The following is a 25302-nucleotide window of genomic DNA, read 5'->3' as shown; positions in this document are numbered from 1 at the left end:
ATCCCAATTTAATATCATTATTTAATAAATAAATAAAAATCAGTCTTACATCCTAAATAATTAGTTGCTGCATGTTGACCATGGGATGTAAAATAGCATTAGTGGTTGAAAAGTTTACTAAAAAATACATGATTGATTAACATAATGAATAAAAATTCAAACTAGCAAAATTAAAAAAAAATATGGAGAAAATCAATCACTTTTTAATTATAATTTATTTAGTGTTTGATTAATTTAGTAAAATAAAACTTGTGATTTTTGGGTTTTAATTTGTTTCAAGTAAAATTTTATATTTTTGAAATTGAGATGATCATGAGGATGTGAAATTAAAGCCTTTCAAAAGCTGTTGTGGCAATACAAAAGAAAAATCTTAAAGAGTCTCAATCAACTATAATTTAATCAATATTTTTTTAGTGTTGGGTTGCATTCATCAAATAAAACTCAAGATGTACTTTCTCAAAAAAAAAAAAATAAAACTCAAGATGTAGAAGTTTTGTTTGGTTTCAACTTTCAACTAACGTGTAATAGTCAAACCAAAATAAGTATCACATAAAAATTAGCAAATAAATACTTAATGAATATTAACCACATAAAAAAATTAAAAAAAAAACTAGAGAATTTCTTAGAATAGACCAACCGTAATTTATTTAAAATAGTAAATGTAATTTAATTAAATTTATTTATGTTTAAGTTACTTTACTTAAATAAAACTCGTAATATATGAGTTTTAATTGGTTTCAATTAATGCTAATGTGACAGCACATGAAGAAATCTTAAGAAAAGTCAACAAAACATAATTTAATTAGTGATTGTTTAGAGTTGGGTTGGTTTAAATCAAATGAAATTTATAATAAACAAGTTTTAATTGGTTCTAGCTAACATGGAATAAATTTTTTTTTTTTTTTTTTTTACAATTCTATGTGAAAATATTTTTATAATTAATTCATAAAATAGTAATAAATAAAAATTCAAACCATATAATTTGTTAGAAAATATCAAGAGTATTTAACAAAACCTTGTTTAGAGAAATGAAGCATAATTTTTAGAATTTATTTAGTATAAAGTTACATCCTTTAGTAAAAAAAAAAAAAAAATCATTCATCATGAGTTTTAATTGTATTTGGTTAAGCTACCATGAGCCTCATGGCGACACAATAGGAATTCCTAATGCATTGTCAACCAAGTATAATTTAACTAATATTTGTTTAGTGTCAAGTTACTTTAGCCAAATAAGACTCATGATATGTTAGTTTTATTTAGTTTAAAATTAAAATTTTGACCTAAAAAAATTAGAGATTTCAATAGCAATAAATATTAATACAAAAGAAAATCTTAAAGAGTCTCAATCAACTATAATTTAATCAATATTTGTTTAGTGTTGGGTTGCATTCATCAAATAAAACTCACGATGTAGAAGTTTTTTTTGGTTTCAACTTTCAACAAACATGTAATAGTCAAACCAAAATAAGTATCACATCAAATTTGCAAATAAATAATTAATGAATATTAGCCACACACACAAAAAAAAAAGAAAAAAAGAAGAAGATAAACTAGAGAATTTCTTAGAATACACTATTGATGCTCATTTTGGAAGAAGCCCAATAGTAGGAAGAAGCCTAACAATATTGGTAGAAAAGAGTTAATAAATTGAGAGAGAAACTACTTAGCCTGAGTGGCAGGAACAAGGAGTCATAGGCCCATGGAGTAAATAAATGGGCCTTAAGGAAAGCAAATGGGCTTAAAGGAGCCTAGAGAAAGAGAAGTAGTAAACCCATGGGCATTGAGATGTAGAAAACTAAGAATGGGCCACACAGCAAGCCTTAGGTAATGAGGTAAGAAAGTAAGGGGTTGATAGCAAGCCCATGAACCCTAAAAGTGAAGGATATGGTAATTGGGCCCGAAAAGCCCAAAAGAGTTAGCAAAGGCCCATGGGAATGCAGAATTAGAATGAGTTAAGGATGCCCAAGGAAAGGAAATGGGCCAAGGATGCCTAAGGAGAAAGAAATGGGCCAAGGAAGCCCGTAAGCAATTGAATGGGTCAAGAAAGCTCGAAGTAGCATGAATGCAAGCCCAACAATAATACTGGGCCACTGTAATTAAGTAAAAAAAAAAGCACACAGCAAGCCCAAAAGAGATCTAGCAAGCACAGATTAAATAATACCATAGTAGGAATAACAGAATGTCATGGTAAAAATACTAGCAAGCCTACAGAAGGAGCAAAGAACAGGTTAAAGAGAAAAAAGCCCGCAATCAAGCAAGGCCTAGCCCTTGAAGGAAGCAAGCCATAAAGGATGAAGACTCAGAAACCCATTCACACCATAAGAAGTCAAGGATGAGCGGCAGAATGCACAAAAGAGCTTTCAGACCATGGCAAACGCATGAATAGTAGACGAGCTTTCAACATACACAGGAAGTGGAACACGTGCAAGGCCTATGCACTACCAACCTATACCCAGCCAAGCACAGATTAAATAATACCATAGCAGGAATAATAGAATGTCACGGCAGAAATACTAGCAAGCCTACAAAAGGAGCAAAGAACAGGTTAAAGAGAAAAAAGCCCTCAATCAAGCAAGGCCTAGCCCTTGAAGGAAGTAAGCCATAAAGGATGAAGACTCAGAAACCTATTCACACCATAAGAAGTCAAGGATGAGCGGCAGAATGCTTAAACGAGCTTTTAGACCATGGCAAACGCATGAATAGCAGACGAGCTTTCAACATACACAGGAAGTGGAACACATGCAAGGCCCATGCCCTACCAACCTATACCAAGCAAATACCCAGCCAAGCACAGATTAAATAATACCATAGTAGGAATAATAGAATGTCACGGCAGAAATACTAGCAAGCCTATATAAGGAGCAAAGAACGAGTTAAAGAGGAAAAAGCCCGCAATCAAGTAAGGCCCAGCTCTTGAAGGAAGCAAGCCATAAAGGATGAAGACTCAGAAACCCATTCACACCATAAGAAGTCAAGGATGAACGACAGAATGCACAAATGAGCTTTTAGACCATGGCAAACACATGAGTAGCAGACGAGCTTTCAACATACACAGGAAGTGAAGCACGCGTAAGGCCCATGCACTACCAACCTGTACCCAGCCAATACAGAAGTGGTGGTCATGAGCCAGAGGTAAAAGAGGGTATGGTCTGGCAGTGGGGAGAAGGGAAAGCCTATTCTGGGGTTCCCGCTCATATTCTTTTGGGGATGATGCCTTGCTGGGATGACATACTACCCAAAAGAGGGCAAGATGAGTTGGAACCACTAGATACATGCCATGAGGGACAGCAAGAGAGAGAATGTCATAATGAGCAAGCAAACAAAATAGCATTTTTTGTCTGGTAATGGGGAGTGGCACATCCAGCACATGTAAATGGTGGTGGTTGGACAACTGACAAACTAGTGGGTGGTCAGGGGGAACACCCTAAACCAGACAAAAGTGGTTAAAGGCTAAAATGGTAAAACTCCAGTCACAGTAGACAATATATAAAGGATCCTTGCTATGCACAGTATCATGACCACGACAATAGTAATCACTATGAGAGAATCACTACAATACTACATGGGTAAGCACTGAGAAAAAGGGAAAACGAGAGAGAAAGAAAAAGTAGCAAAACAGAGAAAGAGGAAAGAAAGAATCAGAGGAGAAATAAAGAGTGTAGAATGGCAGACATGCACCAATAGGCTAATCCTTTCTCTCCCTCTAAAAACCTACCCTCTGTTGAGGATAAAGAACTCGTTTGGGCACAAGCCATTCAATCCCATTCCCTCAAAGTGGATAATTTCTACGGCAGGATTATCTTGTGAGGTTATCCACGTTGAGGAAGTGGTTCCCTCCTTAGCTTTAGCCCCATAACATAATTGAACATGGCAAACTAACCTTTTGACTTCTTTATTTTTATCACTCATTGCTACAATTTCCTATTCTGTCTTTGCAATTTTGCCAATAATTTGTTCTTTCTCTATGTTTTAATTAAGGACCTCTTGCTTGCTTTTCCTAACAGTAACGTCTTTCCTTTATCATTGTTTTTTTTATTACATTTACCCGCCATAACTTTTTTGTGGCAACTTCGCCTGCCATGGGCATATGACTAAAGTTTCGGTAAACGGGGTATAGTTTGTGCACAAGTCGGATCAAGATGAGTTGCAATTGGACTGGTCCCAACTCTCTTATCCAGAACACTTGGGCCCAGTGTAGCAAATGGCATTCCAACCCAAAATCACAAAAGACCCACCACATAGACCAACCGTAATTTATTTAAAATAATAAATGTAATTTAATAAAATTTATTTATGTTTAGGTTACTTTACTTAAATAAAACTCGTGATATATGAGTTTTAATTGGTTTCAATTAATGCTAATCTAACAACACATGAAGAAATCTTAAGAAAAGTCAACCAAACACAATTTAATTAGTGATTGTTTGGAGTTGGGTTGGTTTAAATCAAATGAAATTTATAATAAACAAGTTTTAATTGGTTCTAGCTAACATGGAATAATTTTTTTTTTTTTTTTACAATTCTATTTGAAAATATTTTTATAATTAATTCATAAAATAGTAATAAATAAAAACTCAAACCATATAATTTGTTAGAAAATATCAAGAGTATTTAATAAAACCTTGTTTAGAGAAATGAAGCATAATTTTTAGAATTTATTTAGTATAAAGTTACATCCTTTGGTAAATAAAAAAAATAAAAAAAAATCATACATCATGAGTTTTAATTGTATTTGGTTAAGCTGCCATGAGACTCATGGCGACATAATAGGAATTCCTAATGCATTGTCAACCAAGTATAATTTAACTAATATTTGTTTAGTGTCAAGTTACTTTAGCCAAATAAGACACATGATCATTCTCAAAAAAAGAAAAAAAGAAAAGAAAAAAGACTCATTATATGTTAGTTTTAATTAGTTTAAAATTAAAATTTTGACCTGAAAAAATTAGAGATTTCAATAGCAATAAATATTAATACAAAAGAAAATCTTCAAGAGTCTCAATCAACTATAATTTAATCAATATTTGTTTAGTGTTGGGTTGCATTCATCAAATAAAACTCAAGATGTAGAAGTTTTGTTTGGTTTCAACTTTCAACAAACATGTAATAGTCAAAACAAAATAAGTATCACATCAAATTTGCAAATAAATACTTAATGAATATTAGCCAAAAAAAACAAACTGGGGAATTTCTTAGAATAGACCAACCGTAATTTATTTAAAATAATAAATATAATTTAATAAAATTTATTTATGTTTAGGTTACTTTACTTAAATAAAACTCGTGATGTATGAGTTTTAATTGGTTTCAATTAATGCTAATGTGACAGCACATAAAGAAATCTTAAGAAAAGTCAACCAAACATATTTAATTAGTGATTGTTTGGAGTTGGGTTGGTTTAAATCAAATGAAATTTATAATAAACAAGTTTTAATTGGTTCTAGCTAACATGGAATATGTAAGGACACGATACGCAATGAACCCCAACGATGTTGGACTCGCACGTGAAAGGGCCCAGACAATATCATTTGTAGAGAGTGGGTTTGAAAGGTTAGGCCTTGGATACCCGGCGGTGGGTTCTTTATGGTGTTCGTACGTGTTTAAGGTGTTTTCACCCCTGGGGTCTGTCTCTTAGAGGTAGACTGGGAGGCCCTCTCTCTTTGGCCATTTCCCCCCCCCCCCTTTATCCAGATTACTTGCTTTCTCTTTTATACTAGCCTGCGTTCGCTTTCCTTCGTCCACGTGTAGAGTCGACCTTTCCAAGACTGATACCTGTCTCGTCAGTCCTAAACCAAATTCGTTGGGATTGGTTGATAAAGCTGAAGAATACGGCTCTGTTAGGTGCAGAGCCGTGTATGGGAAGGATCGTACGGGCAGCTTTTCCAAGATACTTTAGATTTTCTGTCACGTTTGTCCCTTTACCAATTTTGCCCCTTTTCTCGGTGGAGCTTTGGGTCAGCCGAGGACTGGACTGTCCTCGGCTGCTTCTCCGGGCCATTTTGTGCTTTACATTATTGGGTGTGGACTATAGCCTTCTTCGGCTTGGACCTTAGGATTCCTCATGAATAAGTGGGTCTGGCCCATAAATTATTGGGCCCCACAATAGCCCCTCAAAACCCTGCTGTCCGACCTCATGGTTGGAGAGGGGGGTTTTGGAAATACCGAACCTTTATTATGGCTCATTTAATTCAGTCTTTTACTGACGTTGGCGTTCCTCCACCTGCCCAGGAAATGTACCGGTCTACGAGATGTTCTTCTTAATTTATTCTCAATACGTTCATGCCGTTCGGTTATCCGAAGCATGTCTTTAATGGTTTCCCTTCACGAGACCTCCCAGATTCAATGGTTACTGATGGTGTGGGGGAGCGGAACGGGCATATTCCTGTTTGCAGATTTCCTTGGAGATCTGAACACATTAAGTACCCTCCTCTTCGTCCCCTATATAAAGAGACAAAACAAGAGTTGTTTCTCCCACAGATGAATCCCTTTAATTCCCCAGAAATTTGAAACCTTTAGATTCCTTCCGGAGTTTACTTTTACTCTCTGGTTATACCTTAACCTGAAATACACTCACCATAGTAATAAGCAATGAAAAAGCCATTCCCCTCCCATAAACACCATGTTTTGACGAAGTTCGAAATGGCTCGATCAGAGCAAGGATGACGGAGACTCAAGATTTGTCTCGCCTTCCTTTCAGCCAAAATCCGAAGCAGGGACTCGTCACGTCACATTTTCGGCGTGACTGAGCCGATGACACACATTATCAGTACCATCCGCTCTCTCATGAGCATACCTAACATGGCACCAGTGTGTTAGGAGTCAGGACTGGGGCAGGGACTAAGTGCCCCTGCTTCTTCCTCTCTTCGTTCACTGGCGCCTCCCTTCGCCTCTCTTTCTTCTTCTTTCCACCACCAGATCCATCCTGGTGCTTTTCCTTCTCCCTCTTTTTCTCCTTTCTCTTTCTCTTTCTCTTCATCTCTTCCCTCTTCTTCTCCTCCTTCTTTTACTCATGTCCTCCATCTTCCTCATTCATCTCCTCCATCTTCTTCTTCCTTCTCCTTCATCTCCTTCTTCCTTCTCCTTCATCTTTTTCTAAAAAGGTTCTTCTCTCAATATGAGCGATACTGAGGCAGAGATTGGAGAGACTTTGAAGACGAGTTTAAAAGACACCTGACTGTTTACTTATCCGTATTGCAGATGTTATCGTTGCTTCGGCAGTTCACCTTTTGTATAGGCTTGTTTAAGCCCCTCTTTGTATGTTGTAATAATTTTTCATATTAATAAAAATTGTTGTTATTTTACTTCGCATGTTCTGTCTCTATGTTTTTACAAATTTGCAAGCGCTGCTCGGCACAATAATATAGCATTTGAATCAATGACAACTAAGGCCAAAATACTTGCTAATAAAAAGATGTCACCATTACTTTAATAGAATTGTTTGACACAACAATGCCTACCTGTGAAAAACGATACTTACCCAAAACAATGCCGAGATTAGAACTGGATGCTCTATGCGGTGTAGGAAGTAATCATCCGAAGACATATCACCCGAAAAATAAACAGCCCCCTTAGGTTACTGAATAGTGGGGCGTCCCGCCATCATCCTAACACTCTTATTGGCCTTAACCTTTTACAGTATTTGAGCCGAGGATTTTCCCATCCGAATAATTGGCTTTCCCATAGGTTTTAGTCCGAGGACCATGCGATGCCTTGATTCTGTCCAAAACTTGTGTTTTCTTTGTAAGTAGTTGGTTTCCCCATAGGCTTGAGTCCGAGGACCATACAATACCTTGGTTCTGTCCAAAACTTGTATAGGTGCCGAGCAGGAGGTTGTCCTCAGCAATGGCTATTCCTCGGCGTGGGCCGTAGCCCCTGGGCTCCCACACAGAATGGGCCTGGGTCGCGAATTCACTAGGCCCACAAATTAAGAGGCATTTCTGTAGTCTTTGGTCACGCGGTACCCTTTGGCGCTCCAGTGTTCAAGGTGCGCCTTCACGAGACTCCTTTAATCTCATGGTTGTAGGTGGCGTTGGAAATTGAGCCGGAGCCATTTTGTCTGTAGCGTTCCTTGGAACGCTGCGTGAATTAAATGTCACCACCTTATCTTTTAAATAAATAGGAGAGAAAGTTGCTTTACCTACGCACAAATCCTTCAATTTCTTCCCAAATCACAACTCCCATATTCGGTGCTATCCTCCCTTAGTAAAATATGTTTGAGGCGAAGGTTGGGGTGAAGGAACTCTCTCCGCCACAGAGGCACCGTGTCTTCCTGAGACTCAAAGTAGTGAGGTACGGGCAAGGGAGGCATAAATTCAAGAGAATATTCCGTTTCGACAGAGGGGAAAGGGTGTTTCTCCCTCTTTTAGTCAAAATCCGAAGCAGGTTCTGTTCATGCCAGAATTTTGGTGTGTCAGAAGAAAGATTCTCTGCCATCAGCGCCTCTGCCTTGTTGCAGGCAAATTTTTGGTGAAGGCTCCTCAACTTCCGGCTCCCTACACCTTTCCTTCAGCGGTGTGAGGCTCAAGTTGGGTTTTTTTTGCTACCCGAGTTATGGGCATGTAAAAGCATTGAGGAAGAACAAGGTCTTGAAGCAGTAGCCAACCTCTCCTCTGTGCCACCTCCTCGACTTCATCTTATTCTCTTGTATCTTTCTTTCCGATTATGTAGTGAGTTTTGACATGAGCTGATTCCAGCTTTTCATTGTACGCTGTACTATTTCTTTGTTTTAGTAAAAAGGGGAAATTTATTTACTTGTTTGAATACTATTATTTTTGCAACACTACTTTGTGAATGGGTGTGCTCCATGTGTGTGTTTCTTCAATGATACTTAGAGCAGGAAACCTTGAAACATAATCCAACTAATTCTGATTTACCAACACTACCAGGCATTATGACGATAATTCATAGTAAGTTAAACTTAGGAAATTAACCGAGGTAACGGTTGAATATTCTGTGATAAGTGCGAGAATACCGTCTGAGAATGATAATCTCTAAATAATCCATCCGAGGAGTTGACTGAGCGGTAGGGAACTCCGATTGTGTTTCAGGCAACATACTGCTCTATATTGCATCGATCCCTTTGGTGCTGAAGATCCGAAAGCAGACCTGAGAATCCTCGCAGTTGAGGAATTAACCCAATTGTCAGTGGAGAGTTTTCCTCGAATAGATCCTAAGGTCCATGTAATGTAGTTTTTCCTTGTAAGTAGTTGGTTTCCCCAGAGGCTTGGGTCCGAGGACCATGCATGGCCTTGGTTCTGTCCAAAACTTGTCTTTTCTTTGCAAGTAGTTGGTTTCCCCAGAGGCTTGGGTCCGAGGACCATGCGAGGCCTTGGTTCTGTCCAAAACTTGTGTTTTCTTTGCAAGTAGTTGGTTTCCCCAGAGGCTTGGGTCCGAGGACCATGCAAGGCCTTGGTTCTGTCCAAAACTTGTGTTTTCTCTATAAGTAGTTGGATTCCCCAGAGGCTTGGGTCCGAGGACCATGCGAGGCCTTGCTTCTGTCCAAAACTTGTGTTTTCTTTACAAGTAGTTGGTTTCCCCAGAGGCTTGGGTCCGAGGACCATGCGAGGCCTTGGTTCTGTCCAAAACTTGTGTTTCCTCTGTAAGTAGTTGGTTTCCCCAGAGGCTTGGGTCCGAGGACCATGCGAGGCCTTGGTTCTGTCCAAAACTTGTCTTTTCTTTGCTAGTAGTTGGTTTCCCCAGAGGCTTGGGTCCGAGGACCATGCGAGGCCTTGGTTCTGTCCAAAACTTGTCTTTTCTTTGCAAGTAGTTGGTTTCCCCAGAGGCTTGGGTCCGAGGACCATGCGAGGTCTTGGTTCTGTCCAAAACTTGTGTTTTCTTTGTAAGTAGTTGGTTTCCCCAGAGGCTTGGGTCCGAGGACCATGTGAGGCCTTGGTTCTGTCCAAAACTTGTGTTTTCTTTGCAAGTAGTTGGTTTCCCCAGAGGCTTGGGTCCGAGGACCATGCGAGGCCTTGGTTCTGTCCAAAACTTGTGTTTTCTCTGTAAGTAGTTGGTTTCCCCAGAGGCTTGGGTCCGAGGACCATGCGAGGCCTTGGTTCTGTCCAAAACTTGTATTTTCTTTGCAAGTAGTTGGTTTCCCCATAGGCTTGGGTTCGAGGACCATGCGAGGCCTTGGTTCTGTCCAAAACTTGTGTTTTCTTTGCAAGTAGTTGGTTTCCCCAGAGGCTTGGGTCCGAGGACCATGCGAGGCCTTGGTTGGTTCTGTCCAAAACTTGTGTTTTCTTTGTAAGTAGTTGGTTTCCCCAGAGGCTTGGGTCCGAGGACCATGCGAGGCCTTGGTTCTGTCCAAAACTTGTGTTTTCTCTGTAAGTAGTTGGTTTCCCCAGAGGCTTGGGTCCGAGGACCATGCGAGGCCTTGGTTCTGTCCAAAACTTGTGTTTTCTTTGTAAGTAGTTGGTTTCCCTAGAGGCTTGGGTCCGAGGACCATGCGAGGTCTTGGTTCTGTCCAAAACTTGTGTTTTCTCTGTAAGTAGTTGGTTTCCCCAGAGGCTTGGGTCCGAGGACCATGCGAGGCCTTGGTTCTGTCCAAAACTTGTGTTTTCTCTGTAAGTAGTTGGTTTCCCCAGAGGCTTGGGTCCGAGGACCATGCGAGGCCTTGGTTCTGTCCAAAACTTGTGTTTTCTCTGTAAGTAGTTGGTTTCCCCAGAGGCTTGGGTCCGAGGACCATACGAGGCCTTAGTTCTGTCCAAAACTTGTGTTTTCTCTGTAAGTAGTTGGTTTCCCCAGAGGCTTGGGTCCGAGGACCATGTGAGGCCTTGATTCTGTCCAAAACTTGTCTTTTCTCTGCAAGTAGTTGGTTTCCCCAGAGGCTTGGGTCCGAGGACCATGCGAGGCCTTGGTTCTGTCCAAAACTTGTCTTTTCTCTGTAAGTAGTTGGTTTCCCCAGAGGCTTGGGTCCGAGGACCATGCGAGGCCTTGGTTCTGTCCAAAACTTGTCTTTTCTTTGTAAGTAGTTGGTTTCCCCAGAGGCTTGGGTCCGAGGACCATGCGAGGCCTTGGTTCTGTCCAAAACTTGTCTTTTCTTTGCAAGTAGTTGGTTTCTCCAGAGGCTTGGGTCCGAGGACCATGCAAGGCCTTGGTTCTGTCCAAAACTTGTAGTTGTTCATTTGTTTATTTATTTCCTGAAGGTTAACTCCTCGAATAAGGCGGAGGAAGTCAGCTTGATGTTTGAAGCCCCTAGACTTGCCCACGCCACTGGCACTGCGAGGCGTAGCCCCTAGTGGGAACTTATGTTGGAACAACAGCAACGTGTCGCCAATCATAAAGGCGTCCTCATAGACTCTTATTCGACACAAGCCTAACTCCACTGTCGCCTGAGCCAAAGCGCAAGCCCTTTCCCACAGACGGCGCCAATTGTAAGGACACGATATGCAACGAACCCCAACGATGTTGGACTCGCACGTGAAAGGGCCCAGACAATATCATTTGTAGAGAGTGGGTTTGAAAGGCTAGGCCTTGGATACTCGGCGGTGGGTTCTTTATGGTGTTCGTACGTGTTTAAGGTGTTTTCACCCCTGGGGTCTGTCTCTTAGAGGTAGACTGGGAGGCCCTCTCTCTTTGGCCATTTCCCCCCCCCCCCCCTTTATCCAGATTACTTGCTTTCTCTTTTGTACTAGCCTGCGTTCGCTTTTCTTCGTCCACGTGTAGGGTCGACCTTTCCAAGACTGATACCTGTCCCGTCAGTCCCAAACCAAAGTCATTGGGATTGGTTAATAAAGCTGAAGAATACGGCTCTGTTAGGTGCAGAGCCGTGGATGGGAAGGATCGTACGGGCAGCTTTTCCAAGATACTTTAGATTTTCTGTCACGTTTGTCCCTTTACCAATTTTGTCCCTTTTCTCGGTGGAGCTTTGGGTCAGCCGAGGACTGGACTGTCCTCGGCTGCTTCTCCGGGCCATTTTGTGCTTTACATTATTGAGTGTGGACTATAGCCTTCTTCGGCTTGGGCCTTAGGATTCCTCATGAATAAGTGGGCCTGGCCCATAAATTATTGGGCCCCACAGAATATATATATATATATATATATATTACAATTCTATGTGAAAATATTATTTATAATTAATTCATAAAATAGTAATAAATAAAAATTCAAACCATATAATTTGTTAGAAAATATCAAGAGTATTTAATAAAACCTTGTTTAGAGAAATGAAGAATAATTTTTAGAATTTATTTAGTATAAAGTTACATCTTTTAGTATAAATAAAAAATAAATAAAAATAAAACATACATCATGAGTTTTAATTGTATTTGGTTAAGCTGCCATGAGACTCATGGTGACACAACTGGAATTCCTAATGAATTGTCAACCAAGTATAATTTAACTAATATTTGTTTCGTGTCAAGTTACTTTAGCCAAATAAGACTCATGATATGTTAGTTTTAATTAGTTTTAAATTAAAATTTTGACTTGAAAAATTTAGAGATTCCAATAACTGATGTAGACGTAGTAGCCAAGGCGAATTACCATAAGAAAATTCTAATACTTCTATTTTACTATTATGGCATCAAACTCCTACTGGTTATTGCAACAATGACCAATTTGGCCTAACATATTGAAAAGTAGCGTGGGGATTATAGTGTCACTATGTCTAGATCGTTGAAAGTTCTAAATAATACAAATGGGAAAATACATACACATACTTTATTACTCACATTTTTACACAAACTTGAAATAAACTAATAAAATCTTGATTTTTATATATTTCAAACATTTACATAAGAATATGACTAATCTATATATATAATCTATATATATATATAAAACCGAAGCTTTTGAAGCTCCCACAATTTTCCACGTCAACATATTTTAAAAAAAAAACATAAAGAAAAAAAAAAAAATTCACGCAACATAAAACATTTAAAACCCGATAAACACAAAACCCAATCTCTGCCTTCTCCTTCCTCAGTCAAAACAATCCCACCATACCTACAAACCAAAAAACTTTTCACGCAACATAAAACTTTTAAAACCCGATAAACACAAAACCCAATCTCTGCCTTCTCCTTCCTCAGTCAAAACAGTCCCACCACAACTGAGTGATAAAAAAATAAATAAAAAATTCAATGCACCACCACAATCTCTGCCTTCTCCTTTCCCGTTTCACCCACAACCACAATCTCTGCCTTCTCCTTTCCCGTTTCACCCATCAAAACAGTCCCAGCACCACAATCTCTGCCTTCTCCTTTCCCGTTTCACCCACAACCACCACAACTCAGTAGGCAGTAGCACCTCTACCACCCACAACAACCGCAACACACAAACCACCATAATCAGACCATATCAAACTCACAACCCAAAAGCAAAAAACGATTCTGAAGATCTGCGATTGCCCAAAGTTAAAGTCACTGCTGAACTTCTTTCCTATAACTTACAGAAATTCGAGATCTGGGGGAGTCCGATTCTAGATGAACGCTGCGAATCATCTGGCCGTTGGGGAGACGATATGGTAAGTTAGGTTTGATTTTTGATTTTGTTATTAATCTTGCTTTGCATTGCTTTAAATTTTCAGATCCCTCCTTTTCTCAGCCTCTTCATTTATCAAGTTCCAAAATCAACCAAAGCCTCAACTTTGAACACACCCATTTGCAATTTTGGTAATTTTTTATTTTTTTTAATTTATGTTTCCAGGCACAACCCACTTGAATACTAATTGTTTTCGTAGCCCCATCACGTTTTGTATTCCAATCACGCTTAAATTTAGAAATAGTATTGGCTATTCTAGGCTTTGTATTATTGAAATTTTTGTTGTTGTTATTATTATTGGCTATTGTTGTTGTGTCGTGTGAGAACTGAGTTTTCTTTTCTATGGTTATGTATATTATGGTTGCTTTGTTGAGTATTCACACACTGAATCTAGATTACAGGAACTATATTCTTATTTTAAAATTTTTGTAATTTAGGACTTTTGATTTATAGAAGTTATTATTATTTAAAAACTTTCATCAATTACTAATACTATTTGGGTTGTTGGTTTTAATTAAGGTTGAATGATGAGAAAAAGCAGAGCATGATTGAAGACATCTACAACACCAAGAAGCAGAAAAGGCGGAGAAATAATTGAAAGGGTTTTTTGGTATTGGTATTGGCGAAGGAATTTGGGTTAGGGGGTATGCTGGCAAACCTATGTGTTTTAGTTTATTTATTTATTTATTTAATGGTTTACTTGATCACTGTTAAAATCTGTTGTTGAAGCTTGAATGTTGTAGTGTAGTCATTTGACAAATGCAAATTAATTGTTGTTTAATTTTGTTGCTTTAAATTTAAAGGTGTTAAAATCTGTTGAATAAGTTATAATGATCATTGCAATAGAATACTTGCTTTCTAAATCTAAATCAAATGACTAGAAGATTGTGCTTTATTTTAGTTTGGGATTTTCATTTGAACATATATTATGTTGGTTGTGTGTTTTATGCAGTTTAGCTTCTTGAAAGTATGTTTTTGGAATTACAATTTCAACGGAATTATTAATTTTCTGTTCCAATTTTGTTTTAGGCCCTTTTGTTTTGTTATAGTTTTCAGTGAATTTTTTTTTTGGTAATGAATATGTGTTGTGCAGAGAGAGTTGGAGAGAGATCTATGGGAGACCCTTCACTACTGTCAAACCAGTCCCCTCTAATACTGATGAAGAGATTACTGTATTAATTGTTAATCTAACACAACCGGATGAAGCATGGAGTCGAATATTATGTATATGAGATTGTTCTGGTATTGGACAGATTGTTTTTCTTCTCTTTTAGTTTTATACTCTTGCACAGATTGTTTGTTCTCTCTTCCGTTATTATTATTATTATTTTATCTGAATGCAACCAAATGACCAATCTTTGGAACTTTAGCATTTTTTTTATATATGTTTTATCTAATTATTAGGTGTCTATGTGTTGGGAGGAACTAGAGCATGACTATGAGAAGAAGAATGAAAAGCCACTTCAATCTGCATGTTTTATAATTTTAATGAGAACCAAAACAGTCACAATGAATCAAAGAGTAGATATGCAAAACTTGAAATCTTTGACTTTCAATTCTTTTATTTGTTTGTATATTATATTAACTTGAAATCTTATGATTTTGTGTTTATTTGTGTCTTACACATTACAATTAGGTGTTGGATTTTGAAAATTTTCTTGGTTTTAATAGTTGAAGGATGGGAGGGAGGAAGGTGCTAAGCAAATACTACTCACCTGTCCAACCTAGAGGCTTGAGGGGTCAAGCACACATGATGCTTCCCATAAGTAGATGTTATTGGTGACAATTATTTAGGTATTCGAAGGTTCTGATTCTACTGCAAATGTACAGATGCTTTGCTGAGCTTACCATCAAGACTGACCCACAAAATTTCAACTATATTGTTGAGTCTGGTGCTACCAGAAATTTTGAACCTGTGTGAAGATGATGAGGTAAAATAAAATAAATACAAATAAAATTCTTGCAATCTTTTGTACATATAACATGGTTTTTGACTAAATATTTTGATTATATTCTTTTAATTCATTAGGCAGCAGAGACAATAACCATAAAAGAGAAGTTGGAGAGATGGAAGATGCAATGAAATCTTTAGAGAACAAAAACCTTGGATTTGGAAAGAAAAATGGACATCATTACTACACTGGATGGGATGAAATCTATGAAGGTATTATTTGCTTTACCAATTCTATTTTTATTTATTAAGGTAGGCTATCATCTCATAGTGCCACAAATGGAATCTTTAAGTCTTAAATAGATTGTGTAAATTTAAGATTACGTGATGATAGATCAAAGTAGAAGGCCGTGAATGTTGTCTCTGGTCTTTCAGGTATATGTTTTTATTTTTTGGGATGCTCTTCAAAGCATATACTTGGTTATGTGAAGGCAATGTTGCTTTTAAAATTTCCTTCAAATTCACTCACTTTCTTAAAGTAATTTTTATTTTCTTCAGTTTATAATATTTGGGTCTTTACTTTTCGTTCAACTTTTATGGGTGCAGTTCTTTTTTTTGTATTTCATGGACTTAATCGGCAGACAAGGTACCCCCACATGGTACTACTCTTTCTTATCAATTTTCAGCTTCAATCTTCTTGGGTTTAATCCTTATTCAAATATGTTAAAACTTTTAAGGTTTTTGTTTTAATTGGTGGTAGTTGAGAATTGAGTAAGGATCTTGCAAAATATGCGAAAGTGTTAGAAGTAGGGGCTAATGGATTGAGCTATGAGCTGCTAAAAGACTTGGCTCTATCAAGTTTCCATTATTGGCTTCAAGGCTCTTTATTGTATGCATTTCTTATGAGACATTTTGGCTCTATCTTTGTATTCAATATTGAAGTTAAGGTAGTTAGATGTATAGTTTAGTGATTTAGGGGGGTGGATGAAAATTGCAAGTGAATATGATACTTGGCAGATTCTTTCAAACATTGTTCTTTCAATTGGAGTGACTAATTGGTTGCTATACATAAAGCTCAACTTGGACATTGATGCTGAAATATGTTTGAGGAATTTCATCTTATTTTAGTTTTTTATGTCACTCCTTTTTCAGATAATGATTCAAAATAGTTGTTTCTTCAAGTAATTTCTATTTGAAACTGAGGTAAACCACATATAGTTTCAATAATGTTTTATAGAAAGAGAATGATTGAAACTTTACTTTTAGTTTTAATATGGAGCTATAAGTTATTTATGAAATGTTTTCCACACTGTCATTTGACCCTTTGACAATAGATTAATAAATTTTTTTTTCCCCATGTGGTTTCTTAATTATCTTTTTATTTATCTAGCCCGTGCATCGCACGGGTTAGCGACTAGTAATAAGTGAAACTGAGAGAAACTCAAATTATAATTCCAAATTAGATCGAGTTCAAATTTTGCATCATGTGTCCTAAATTATTTATTCTTAAAGATTTTTATTTCTTAATTTTAAAATCAAATGTGGGACTACATATTGATGAGAGTGACGAGAATGCATTACCTTGACGAAGTCAACACTAATGACGAGGTCATCCCTAGTGACGAGGAAATCAGTCATCACCGACGAAGGAAGGAAAATCATTCAATGAAGCCAGCCAGTAACCTGAGCAGTTACGAAACTAGCAAAACAGATCGTTGGGAGCCTATTAAAAGCCCCATTATTGGGCTGGAGGCGTTACTAAGAAAGGTATTAACACTCCAACGGCTAGCAACCAAAATCACATATATAAAGCCCTTACATTGGCAGCAGAAGGTACAAATACTGACACTCTAAGAAAATACCCATTACTATTCTAGTTCATTCATTTCCATTTGGCGAATTGCTTTTCTGTTCTAACTTTGGCATCGGAGGCGTTGTGGCAGGCACCACACCGATAACCCTCTTAAAGGATACATTGGTGCTAACGGAGAGTTCCATCTGCCCATTTCAACTGACGAATTCACGCTTCATCAGTTTGGCGCCGTTTGTGGGAATGACATTTTCAGATTCATATTTGAAAACGTAGTTTCCATCAACCCTCTACATTCAGATGGAATCCAACCCAGATTCAGCAGCCTTGGCCCAGCAAGTTCAAGCCCTTGCGGCCACCATTGAAGAACTCACCAAACAAAACCAGGAAATGAAACTACGACTCCAGCAGGTTCAACAGGCTCAACAGGAAGAAAACCGGTCTAAGGGCAACCAGGAAGGAGAAGGGGATAGCCACAGGAGAGGCACCCCTCAGAGGCCAACTACTCCGGACGAGCAGAACTCAGATCTCCTTCGAGAAATGAGGAAGGAGATGGACGAACTGAGGAGCGCCATTAAGGAGAAGACGGACCAAAGCGTAGACAGAATGGTAAGGGCTACGGACTCGCCTTTTACCACGGCGGTACTTGAATGCCCTATACCGTCAAAGTTTTGCTTACCTCAACTTGAGCCGTTCGATGGACTCAGAGACCCCCAGGATCTTCTTAATACCTTTAAGACGACTCTAGGTCTTCAACAACCACCTAACGAGATACTGTGTCGTTCCTTTCCTATCACTCTCAAAGGAGCTGCAAGAGAATGGTTCACGAAGTTGCCAACCTCGTCCGTAGACAACTTCGAGCAATTAAGTAATGCCTTCTTGCGCCATTTCATAGGGGGGTAACGTACAAAGAGGCTGGCAGACTACTTACTCACCATTAGACAGGGAGAAAAGGAAACCCTGAGGTCATATGTCAAACGCTTCACCCGGGAGACTCTGGAGGTGGACGAAGCCGATGACAAGGTGTAGCTGACGACCTTCAAAGCAGGACTGAGGTCCAGAGATCTCGTGGCCTCCCTCGCAAAGAATCTGCCAAAGACGATGGTAGAAATGCTCCTGAAAGCACAGAAGTACATGAACGTTGAAGACGCTTTAGCGGCCATAAAGGATGCAAAGAAGCCAGGAGACAAGGAAAAGAGAGAAGACGACCGTAGGGGGCAAAAGAGAGAGCGACCGGACCGTCGGAACAATGACGGGAATAGGAGGAAGGATGATAAAAATTCTCGGACGGTAAGATTTACTCCTTTGGTTATGCCTGTTGACAAAATTTTCACGCAGATCAAGGACGAGCATTACCTCAAATGGCCAAGACCATTGCACTCATCCCCCAATGTCCGCGACAAGAACAAGTACTGCCGATTCCACAAAGATCACGGCCACAACACAGAAGAATGTAGAGACCTAAAGGAGCGGATAGAGGAGTTGATACGTAAAGGGAAGTTACAGAAATATGTGAAGAACGGAGAATATAGTAAATTTAAGGACGATAATAAAGGCCAGCATGAATCCTTTTCCCGGGATGACGACCGTCTGTCCCAACCTCCGCACAAAGTGATCGGGGAGATAAAGACAATTACAGGAGGGCCATTTTCGGGAGGATCGTTTAAATCACTCAAGAAGGCATACCAGAGGCAGGTAAACAGTGTCTACACCGTACCTCCGTCTAAGCACAGACGAACATACCAGGATATGTCCTTCAATGAAGGAGACGCCATGGGAGTGAAGCAGCCCCACAACGATCCCTTGGTCATAATGCTGAATATAGAAAGGTTCAATACCAAGAGGATCCTCGTCAACAATGGCAGCTCCGCAGACATCATCTACCTCTCAGCCTTCCAGTAGCTGAGACTAGATCCGAGGAGACTGCGCCCTTTTGACTCTCCACTCGTCAACTTCAGCGGAGATAGGGTATACCCCAAGGGCATAGTGACATTGATAGTGACGGCGGGAGCCTACCCGGTGCAGTTGACCCGTCAGATAGACTTCTTAGTGGTGGATTGCCCCTCATCCTACAATGTCATCATTGGGAGGCCCACGCTCAACAAGTGGAAAGCGGCGACGTCAACCTAGTGTTTGAAGGTAAAATTCCCAACAGATAATGGCGTCGGTAAAATGAAAGGAGATCAAGTCCTGGCAAGAGAATGCTATCAAGCCGTCTTAGCTGCGAAGGAGAACCACACATGGATGATTGAAGAAAATGAAGAAGACAGAATGGAGGCCCTGGAAACAGTGGAATTGGTAGAAGGTGAAGCGAACAAGACGACCAAGATAGGAACGACGTTAAGCCCCGAGATGAGAACAAGACTCATAAGGTTCCTTAAAGAGAATCTAGATGTATTCGCATGGAGCCACGAGGACATGTCGGGCATAGCTCCAGAAGTCATCCAGCATAAGTTGAATGTGAACCCGGAACGGAAACCCGTCCAGCAAAGATGAAGAACGATCGCCCCAGAACGAGATCAAGCAGTTGTAGACGAAGTTACCAAACTCCTGACGGCAGGGTTCATCCGGGAGGTGTACTATCCTGAATGGCTCGTGAACGTCGTCCTAGTAAAGAAAGCAAACGAAAAATGGAGGATGTGTGTAGACTTCACCGACTTGAACAAGGCATGCCCAAAGGACAGCTTCCCTCTACTGAGAATAGACCAGCTCGTGGACTCTACAGCCGGGCACAAATTACTGACGTTCATGGACGCCTTCTCAAGCTATAACCAGATAAAGATGGCTGAGGAAGACCAGGAGAAGACCGCTTTCATCATAAGTCAAGGACTCTATTGTTACAAGGTAATGCCTTTCTTTGGATTGAAGAATGCTGGGGCTACGTATCAGAGGTTGGTGAACAAAATGTTCAGTCAACAGATTGGCAGGAACATGGAAGTATACGTGGACGATATACTCGTCAAGAGCAAGGAAGAGCTCACACATCTGGACGACCTGAAGGAGACGTTTGCAACCCTCAAAAAACACCAGATGAGGTTGAATCCAAGTAAGTGTGTTTTTGGGGTAGCTTCGGGAAAATTCTTGGGATTCATGGTGTCCCAAAGAGGAATAGAAGCAAACCCAGAGAAAGTGCGAGCCATCATCGACATGACGTCACCCAGGACCGTCAAGGAAGTTCAAAAACTCACAGGAAGGATAGCAGCTTTGAACAGGTTCGTCTCCAGGGCTACAGACAAATGCCTGCCCTTTTTCAAGACCTTGAAGCAGGCTTTCGCCTGGACCGACGAATGCGAAGCATCATTCCAGGAACTAAAGCGTTACCTGAGCAATCCACCCCTCTTAAGCCCGTCCAAAGAAGAGGAAGACCTATACTTATACTTGGCAGTGTCAGCCTCGGCAGTAAGTGCGGCCCTGATCAGAGAAGAGGGCACCAAGCAGCTCCCAGTTTACTACGTCAGCCAAGCCTTCCAAGGGGCTGAGTCCAGGTACCCAAGGATTGAAAAGATCGTGTTTGCGTTAATAGTAGCCTCGCGCAAGATAAGGCAATACTTTCAGGCAAACCCCATCCTCGTAGTAACGGACCAAACGATCAAGAAATCAATGAATAAGCCTGAGGCAGCCGGAAGAATGGTCAAATGGGCGATTGAACTTAGTCAATTTGACATCGAGTACCATCCCAGAACGGCGATCAAGGCGCAAGCTCTGGCGGACTTCATCGCAGAGTTCACACTTCCAGACGAAGACAGACTTACCGACGAAGTAGATAGATGGACGATACAAACTGATGGTTCGTCATCCCAGAGGAAGGGGGGAGTAGGGGTCGTCATAACCACCCCTGACGAAGAGGTGCTGAAATATGGGGTCCAACTAAAATTTTCGGCTACCAACAACGAAGCTGAATACGAGGGGATACTGACGGGAATGAGGCTTGGAAAGGCACTTGGAGCTAAGAACCTATTAATCCAAAATTATTCAAAACTAGTAATCAGGCAGATTAGAGGGGAGTACGAAGTAAAGGAAGAAAGGATGCAGAAGTACCTCAGGCTGATGAAACACCTAACTCGGGAATTCGATACAGTGGAGTTCGTGCAAATCCCAAGAAGCCAGAATATGGGGGCAGACGAAGTCTCGAAACTAGCGTCATCAGAAAAAGGGGAGATTAGCATGGATTTGATGATGGAAATCCAGAAACACCCCAGCATTGAAGAGGTCTCGACATTTACCATCCAGAGCACAAACAGCTAGATGACACCCATAATGTCCTTCCTCTAGGACGGGCACCTCCCTCAGAACACAGAAGAAGCTAAGAAGGTCAAGAAGAGGGCAGCCAGGTTCACGATCCTTAATGACGCCTTATACAAGAGAGGCTTCTCCATGCCTTATTTGAAGTGTGTCGACGAAGAAGAGGCTAGATACATACTGGAAGAAATCCATGGAGGAGTTTGCGGCGACCACACTGGCCCCAAATCCCTGGTGAACAAGGTGATACGAACAAGATATTTCTGGCCAACTATGCAGGTGGACGCTGTTGATATCGTCAAGAGGTGCGACAAGTGCCAGCGATACGGGAACGTGCAACGGCTTCCAACAGAGAAACTGACGACCATATCCTCCCCGTGGCCATTTGCACAATGGGGGATCGACATCGTCGGCCCACTACCCCAAGGTAAAGGTCAAGTAAAATTCCTACTTGTTGCTATTGATTACTTCACAAAATGGGTTGAAGCAGAGGCTCTAGCAACGATCACCGAAGCAAGAATACGGAGCTTTGTGTGGAAGAATATAATATGCAGGTTTGGGATTCCCTTGACGATCATATCAGATAATGGGAGGCAATTCGACAGCCAAGGGTTCAAAGACTTCTGTTCAAACCTTGGGATCAAGAATCAGTTCTCGCCCCCGGGGCATCCCCAGGCAAACGGACAGACAGAAGTGACGAATCAAACGCTGCTCAAGATTATCAAAACCAAGCTGGACAACGCGAAGAGTGCCTAGCCAGAAGAATTACCTAATGTCCTATGGGCTTACAGAACCACAATAAGAACCCCAACAGGAGAGACCCCCTTCAGGCTTACCTATGGCATGGAAGCAGTAATCCCAGTCGAAGTGGGAGTAACAAGCGTCAGGCGAGGGACATTCAACTTAGGGTGCAATGACGATGAACTGCGACTCAACCCGGACTTTCTGGACGAAGTAAGAGACAACGCATCCAGCAAGATGACGAAGTACCAGCTGAAGATGGCCGAATACTACAATAAGAGGGTTAAACTCAGACGACTGGACATAGGAGACCTCGTCCTGCGCAAGCCCACCACAGCAACTAAAGACCCTACCCAAGGAAAGTTGGGTCCCACATGGGAAGGGCCTTACCGAGTTACTCATTACTCAAGACAAGGCAATTACCACCTTGAAACCATGGACGGACAGAGACTCCCTCGACCATGGAACATCGAGCATTTAAAAAAGTACCACAAGTAGATGTAACAAACAGACATGTTCATTCTTGAAGTTAATAAAAGAATTATTCCTCTAATGTCTTTGTGTAAGCAAGTCTAGCCAATCGTACGGCATTAAAAAAAAAGGGGTTAAGTAATAAGATTCCGCCTTGACGGATGTAAATTACTGACGATCCCTCCAACGGGTTCAAGGCATAAAAAAAGGATTAAGTAACAAGATTCCGACTTGACGGATGTAAGTTACTGACGATCCCCCCAACGGGTTTAAGGCATATAAAATCTAAGTGATAAAATTCCGCCAAGACGGATGTAAATCACTGACGAAGCCCAAGTGACAAGATTCCTTAGATGGATGTAAGTCACCAAAAAATGACTAAGTGATAAGATTCCGCTTTAACGGATGTAAGTCACTAACACAGGCACAATCCTTTAGCAAGTGCAAACAACAAGATCCCGCCTGATGAATTCAGGCTACTGACAAATCCACAAAAAATAAAGGAAGAGAGGAGAGGAAGAAAAAGAAAAGGGACAAAAACCTTGCAACAAATCAAAACAAAACTCAAGCTGTATCCAAGCCCTTCCAAAGGTTCAAGAGTGACAAACAAATCATGGACGAACGGAGAAATCATAGCTAAGAAATTTATGCTAAGTACAAGGTATGGATGAACTCAAAACATCACAGGCATGTTAGTTACCAACAAAAGCATAGTCATATAGACAGGAAAATGCAAAATCATAAAGCCAATTAAAGCCCAAAAACAGCGGGCAATTATCCTTGTTCTTCCTAAAGACCCATAAAACACTGGGCCAAGAAACATTGTTCTCAAAATAGATTAAAAAAAAAAATGCTATCAGGAAGCCCAAAACATAAAGGGCAAAATTACACAAGTATCAGGTCCAGGCGTCAGTAGGAGCGTCAACGGGGATATCGTCAGTGGTAGGAGCGTCACCAGATGGGAGGGAATCACCAGGGGTGTCACCTTCAGGGGCCGATGACTGAGCAGCCTCGTCAGCAACCATCTCTTGATCTACCACTTCCAGATCCAGGCTCGGCAGGTCAACCCCGGTAGGATGCTTGACGAGATACCTACGTAGGAGCTCGAAGCCCTTGAAGTATCAGCTAAAAAGCATTGTGGAGTACTCCTCAGTTTGCTGGAAGGCTTCGACGGACCTAGCAGCGATTGTTTTAAGCTTTTCTTTGGCCGCCTGAAGCTGGTCGTCCTTCTCCAGGTTTAGCTGATGCTCAACCCTAAGATCGACATTCAGGGCCTTGACCTTTTCCTTCAAAGCAGCAGCCTCGTCCATTGACTCTATAAGATCCTTCTTCAACGTGGAGTTCTCCTTCTCCAAAGCCTCCATCCTGGACGCCAAAGATGCCACCTTAGCCTCTTAAGTAAGACACTCAGAAGCAAGGTGAAGGCTCTCTCCCAACACCTAGAAAAGCAAATTAAGTCCGTCAAAAAAAAAAAAAAAAAAAGGGAAATTTATATGGAGAACAAGGAGAATGCAGAAGTGGTTTTACCTGGACGATCTTGTGTATATGTTGACTCGCAACTACGTTGAGAGGCACTCCAGAGAAGACCTTGAGGTCCTTAGCCTTTACAACGTCATGTGCCCACTCCACAACCACACCCTCGTCGTCCCAGACGGACGAACCCACTTTCTCCTTCTCCTTCTCCTTAGCCGACATTCGTTGCCTTTTGGAGGAAGGGGTGGGAATTTCCTCGATCGAGGTAGCCGGAGAAGCCACCCGCAAGCTCTCAACTCCAGAGACAATGGGAGTGGCGTCTGCAGATGGAAGAACTAACGAACTCTTCCCCGTGATACAGACACCCTTCTTGTCAATACTCGCCAAAGGTTCGTCCTTCTTGGACCTCATCTTAGCGTACATGTCTTTGTTGAACCTAGTCATCATCTCTAAAAAATAAAATAAAATAAAATAAAATAAAATAAAATAAAATAAAATAAAACTAAGAAATCCAAAGTACACACATGAAGATCAATACTGACGAGGTAAACACTTACTCTTCTTCTCCTCAATATTAATGCTGTGCAAGACATAAGGAGATGGGTTCGGGCCTAAGCAGTAGAAAGCAAGCGTCCGTGGGTCCACGAGGTCGTCCCAACTCTCAACCGACTTGGCGTATTCTATTGCCTTCTTAATACGACCCTGGTACTTGCTCTTTAGTTTGGGGCGTCTTGTAACTGCAAAGAAAAATGAACAAGAGGTTAAGGACGACGATATATGCAAGATGAAGATTAACAGATGAGGAGAGACATTGACGCACCTAAGTTTGGGGTTCCCCACCAACGGAGTAACCTTGGGATATCACCCCAAGCCTCGCTAGAAGGAGTCTCAAAATCATCTCCGGACACGAAAAAGAAACGTGACTTCCAGTACCTGAATGACGAGGCTAAACCCTTAATGATTCTAGTCCTTCTCGTCCAAGGGACTAGCTCATAATACCCATACTCTTTTGATTCCTTTAGGCGGTAAAGGTAGACGAGCTCACTCACTTTGATCATATCCCCGTTGGCGACCAACCATACCTCCATACAGTTGATCACTATCCTCCATGAATTAGGCATGAGTTGCCCGAGGGCAATACCAAAATAACCCAAAAGCTCCATCACCAACGAATGGACGGGTAGCCTAAGCCCAG

General features: G+C 40.7%; 2 protein-coding genes and 1 long non-coding RNA gene across 4 annotated transcripts; all 3 read left to right on the top strand.

Moving 5' to 3' along the window:
• Positions 1-14533: 14533 nt before the first annotated feature.
• LOC126712190 (uncharacterized) lies at positions 14534-16197 on the top strand. 2 transcript variants are annotated; one of them, XR_007651064.1, is made up of 4 exons: positions 14534-14724; positions 15154-15413; positions 15512-15646; positions 15980-16197. It is a non-coding gene; the product is annotated as an uncharacterized LOC126712190 (long non-coding RNA). The 2 variants fall into 2 exon arrangements; XR_007651063.1 differs by lacking the exon at positions 14534-14724 and having other exon boundaries at positions 15042-15413.
• Positions 16198-18284: 2087 nt separating this feature from the next.
• Positions 18285-19085, top strand: LOC126694328 (uncharacterized). The gene is made up of 2 exons (XM_050390556.1): positions 18285-18473; positions 18522-19085. Exons 1-2 carry the CDS (start codon positions 18285-18287, stop codon positions 19083-19085), a joined length of 753 nt encoding a protein of 250 aa, XP_050246513.1.
• A 1245-nt stretch (positions 19086-20330) lies between these two features.
• Positions 20331-21428, top strand: LOC126694327 (uncharacterized). Its single transcript, XM_050390547.1, has one exon. It carries the CDS (start codon positions 20331-20333, stop codon positions 21426-21428), a length of 1098 nt encoding a protein of 365 aa, XP_050246504.1.
• Positions 21429-25302: the final 3874 nt, after the last annotated feature.

Source organism: Quercus robur, chromosome 2, assembly GCF_932294415.1.
Source record: "Quercus robur chromosome 2, dhQueRobu3.1, whole genome shotgun sequence".
NCBI lineage: Eukaryota > Viridiplantae > Streptophyta > Magnoliopsida > Fagales > Fagaceae > Quercus > Quercus robur.
The sequence above is the reverse complement of the archived record's forward strand: the minus strand, read 5'-3'. Positions and strand labels throughout refer to the sequence as shown.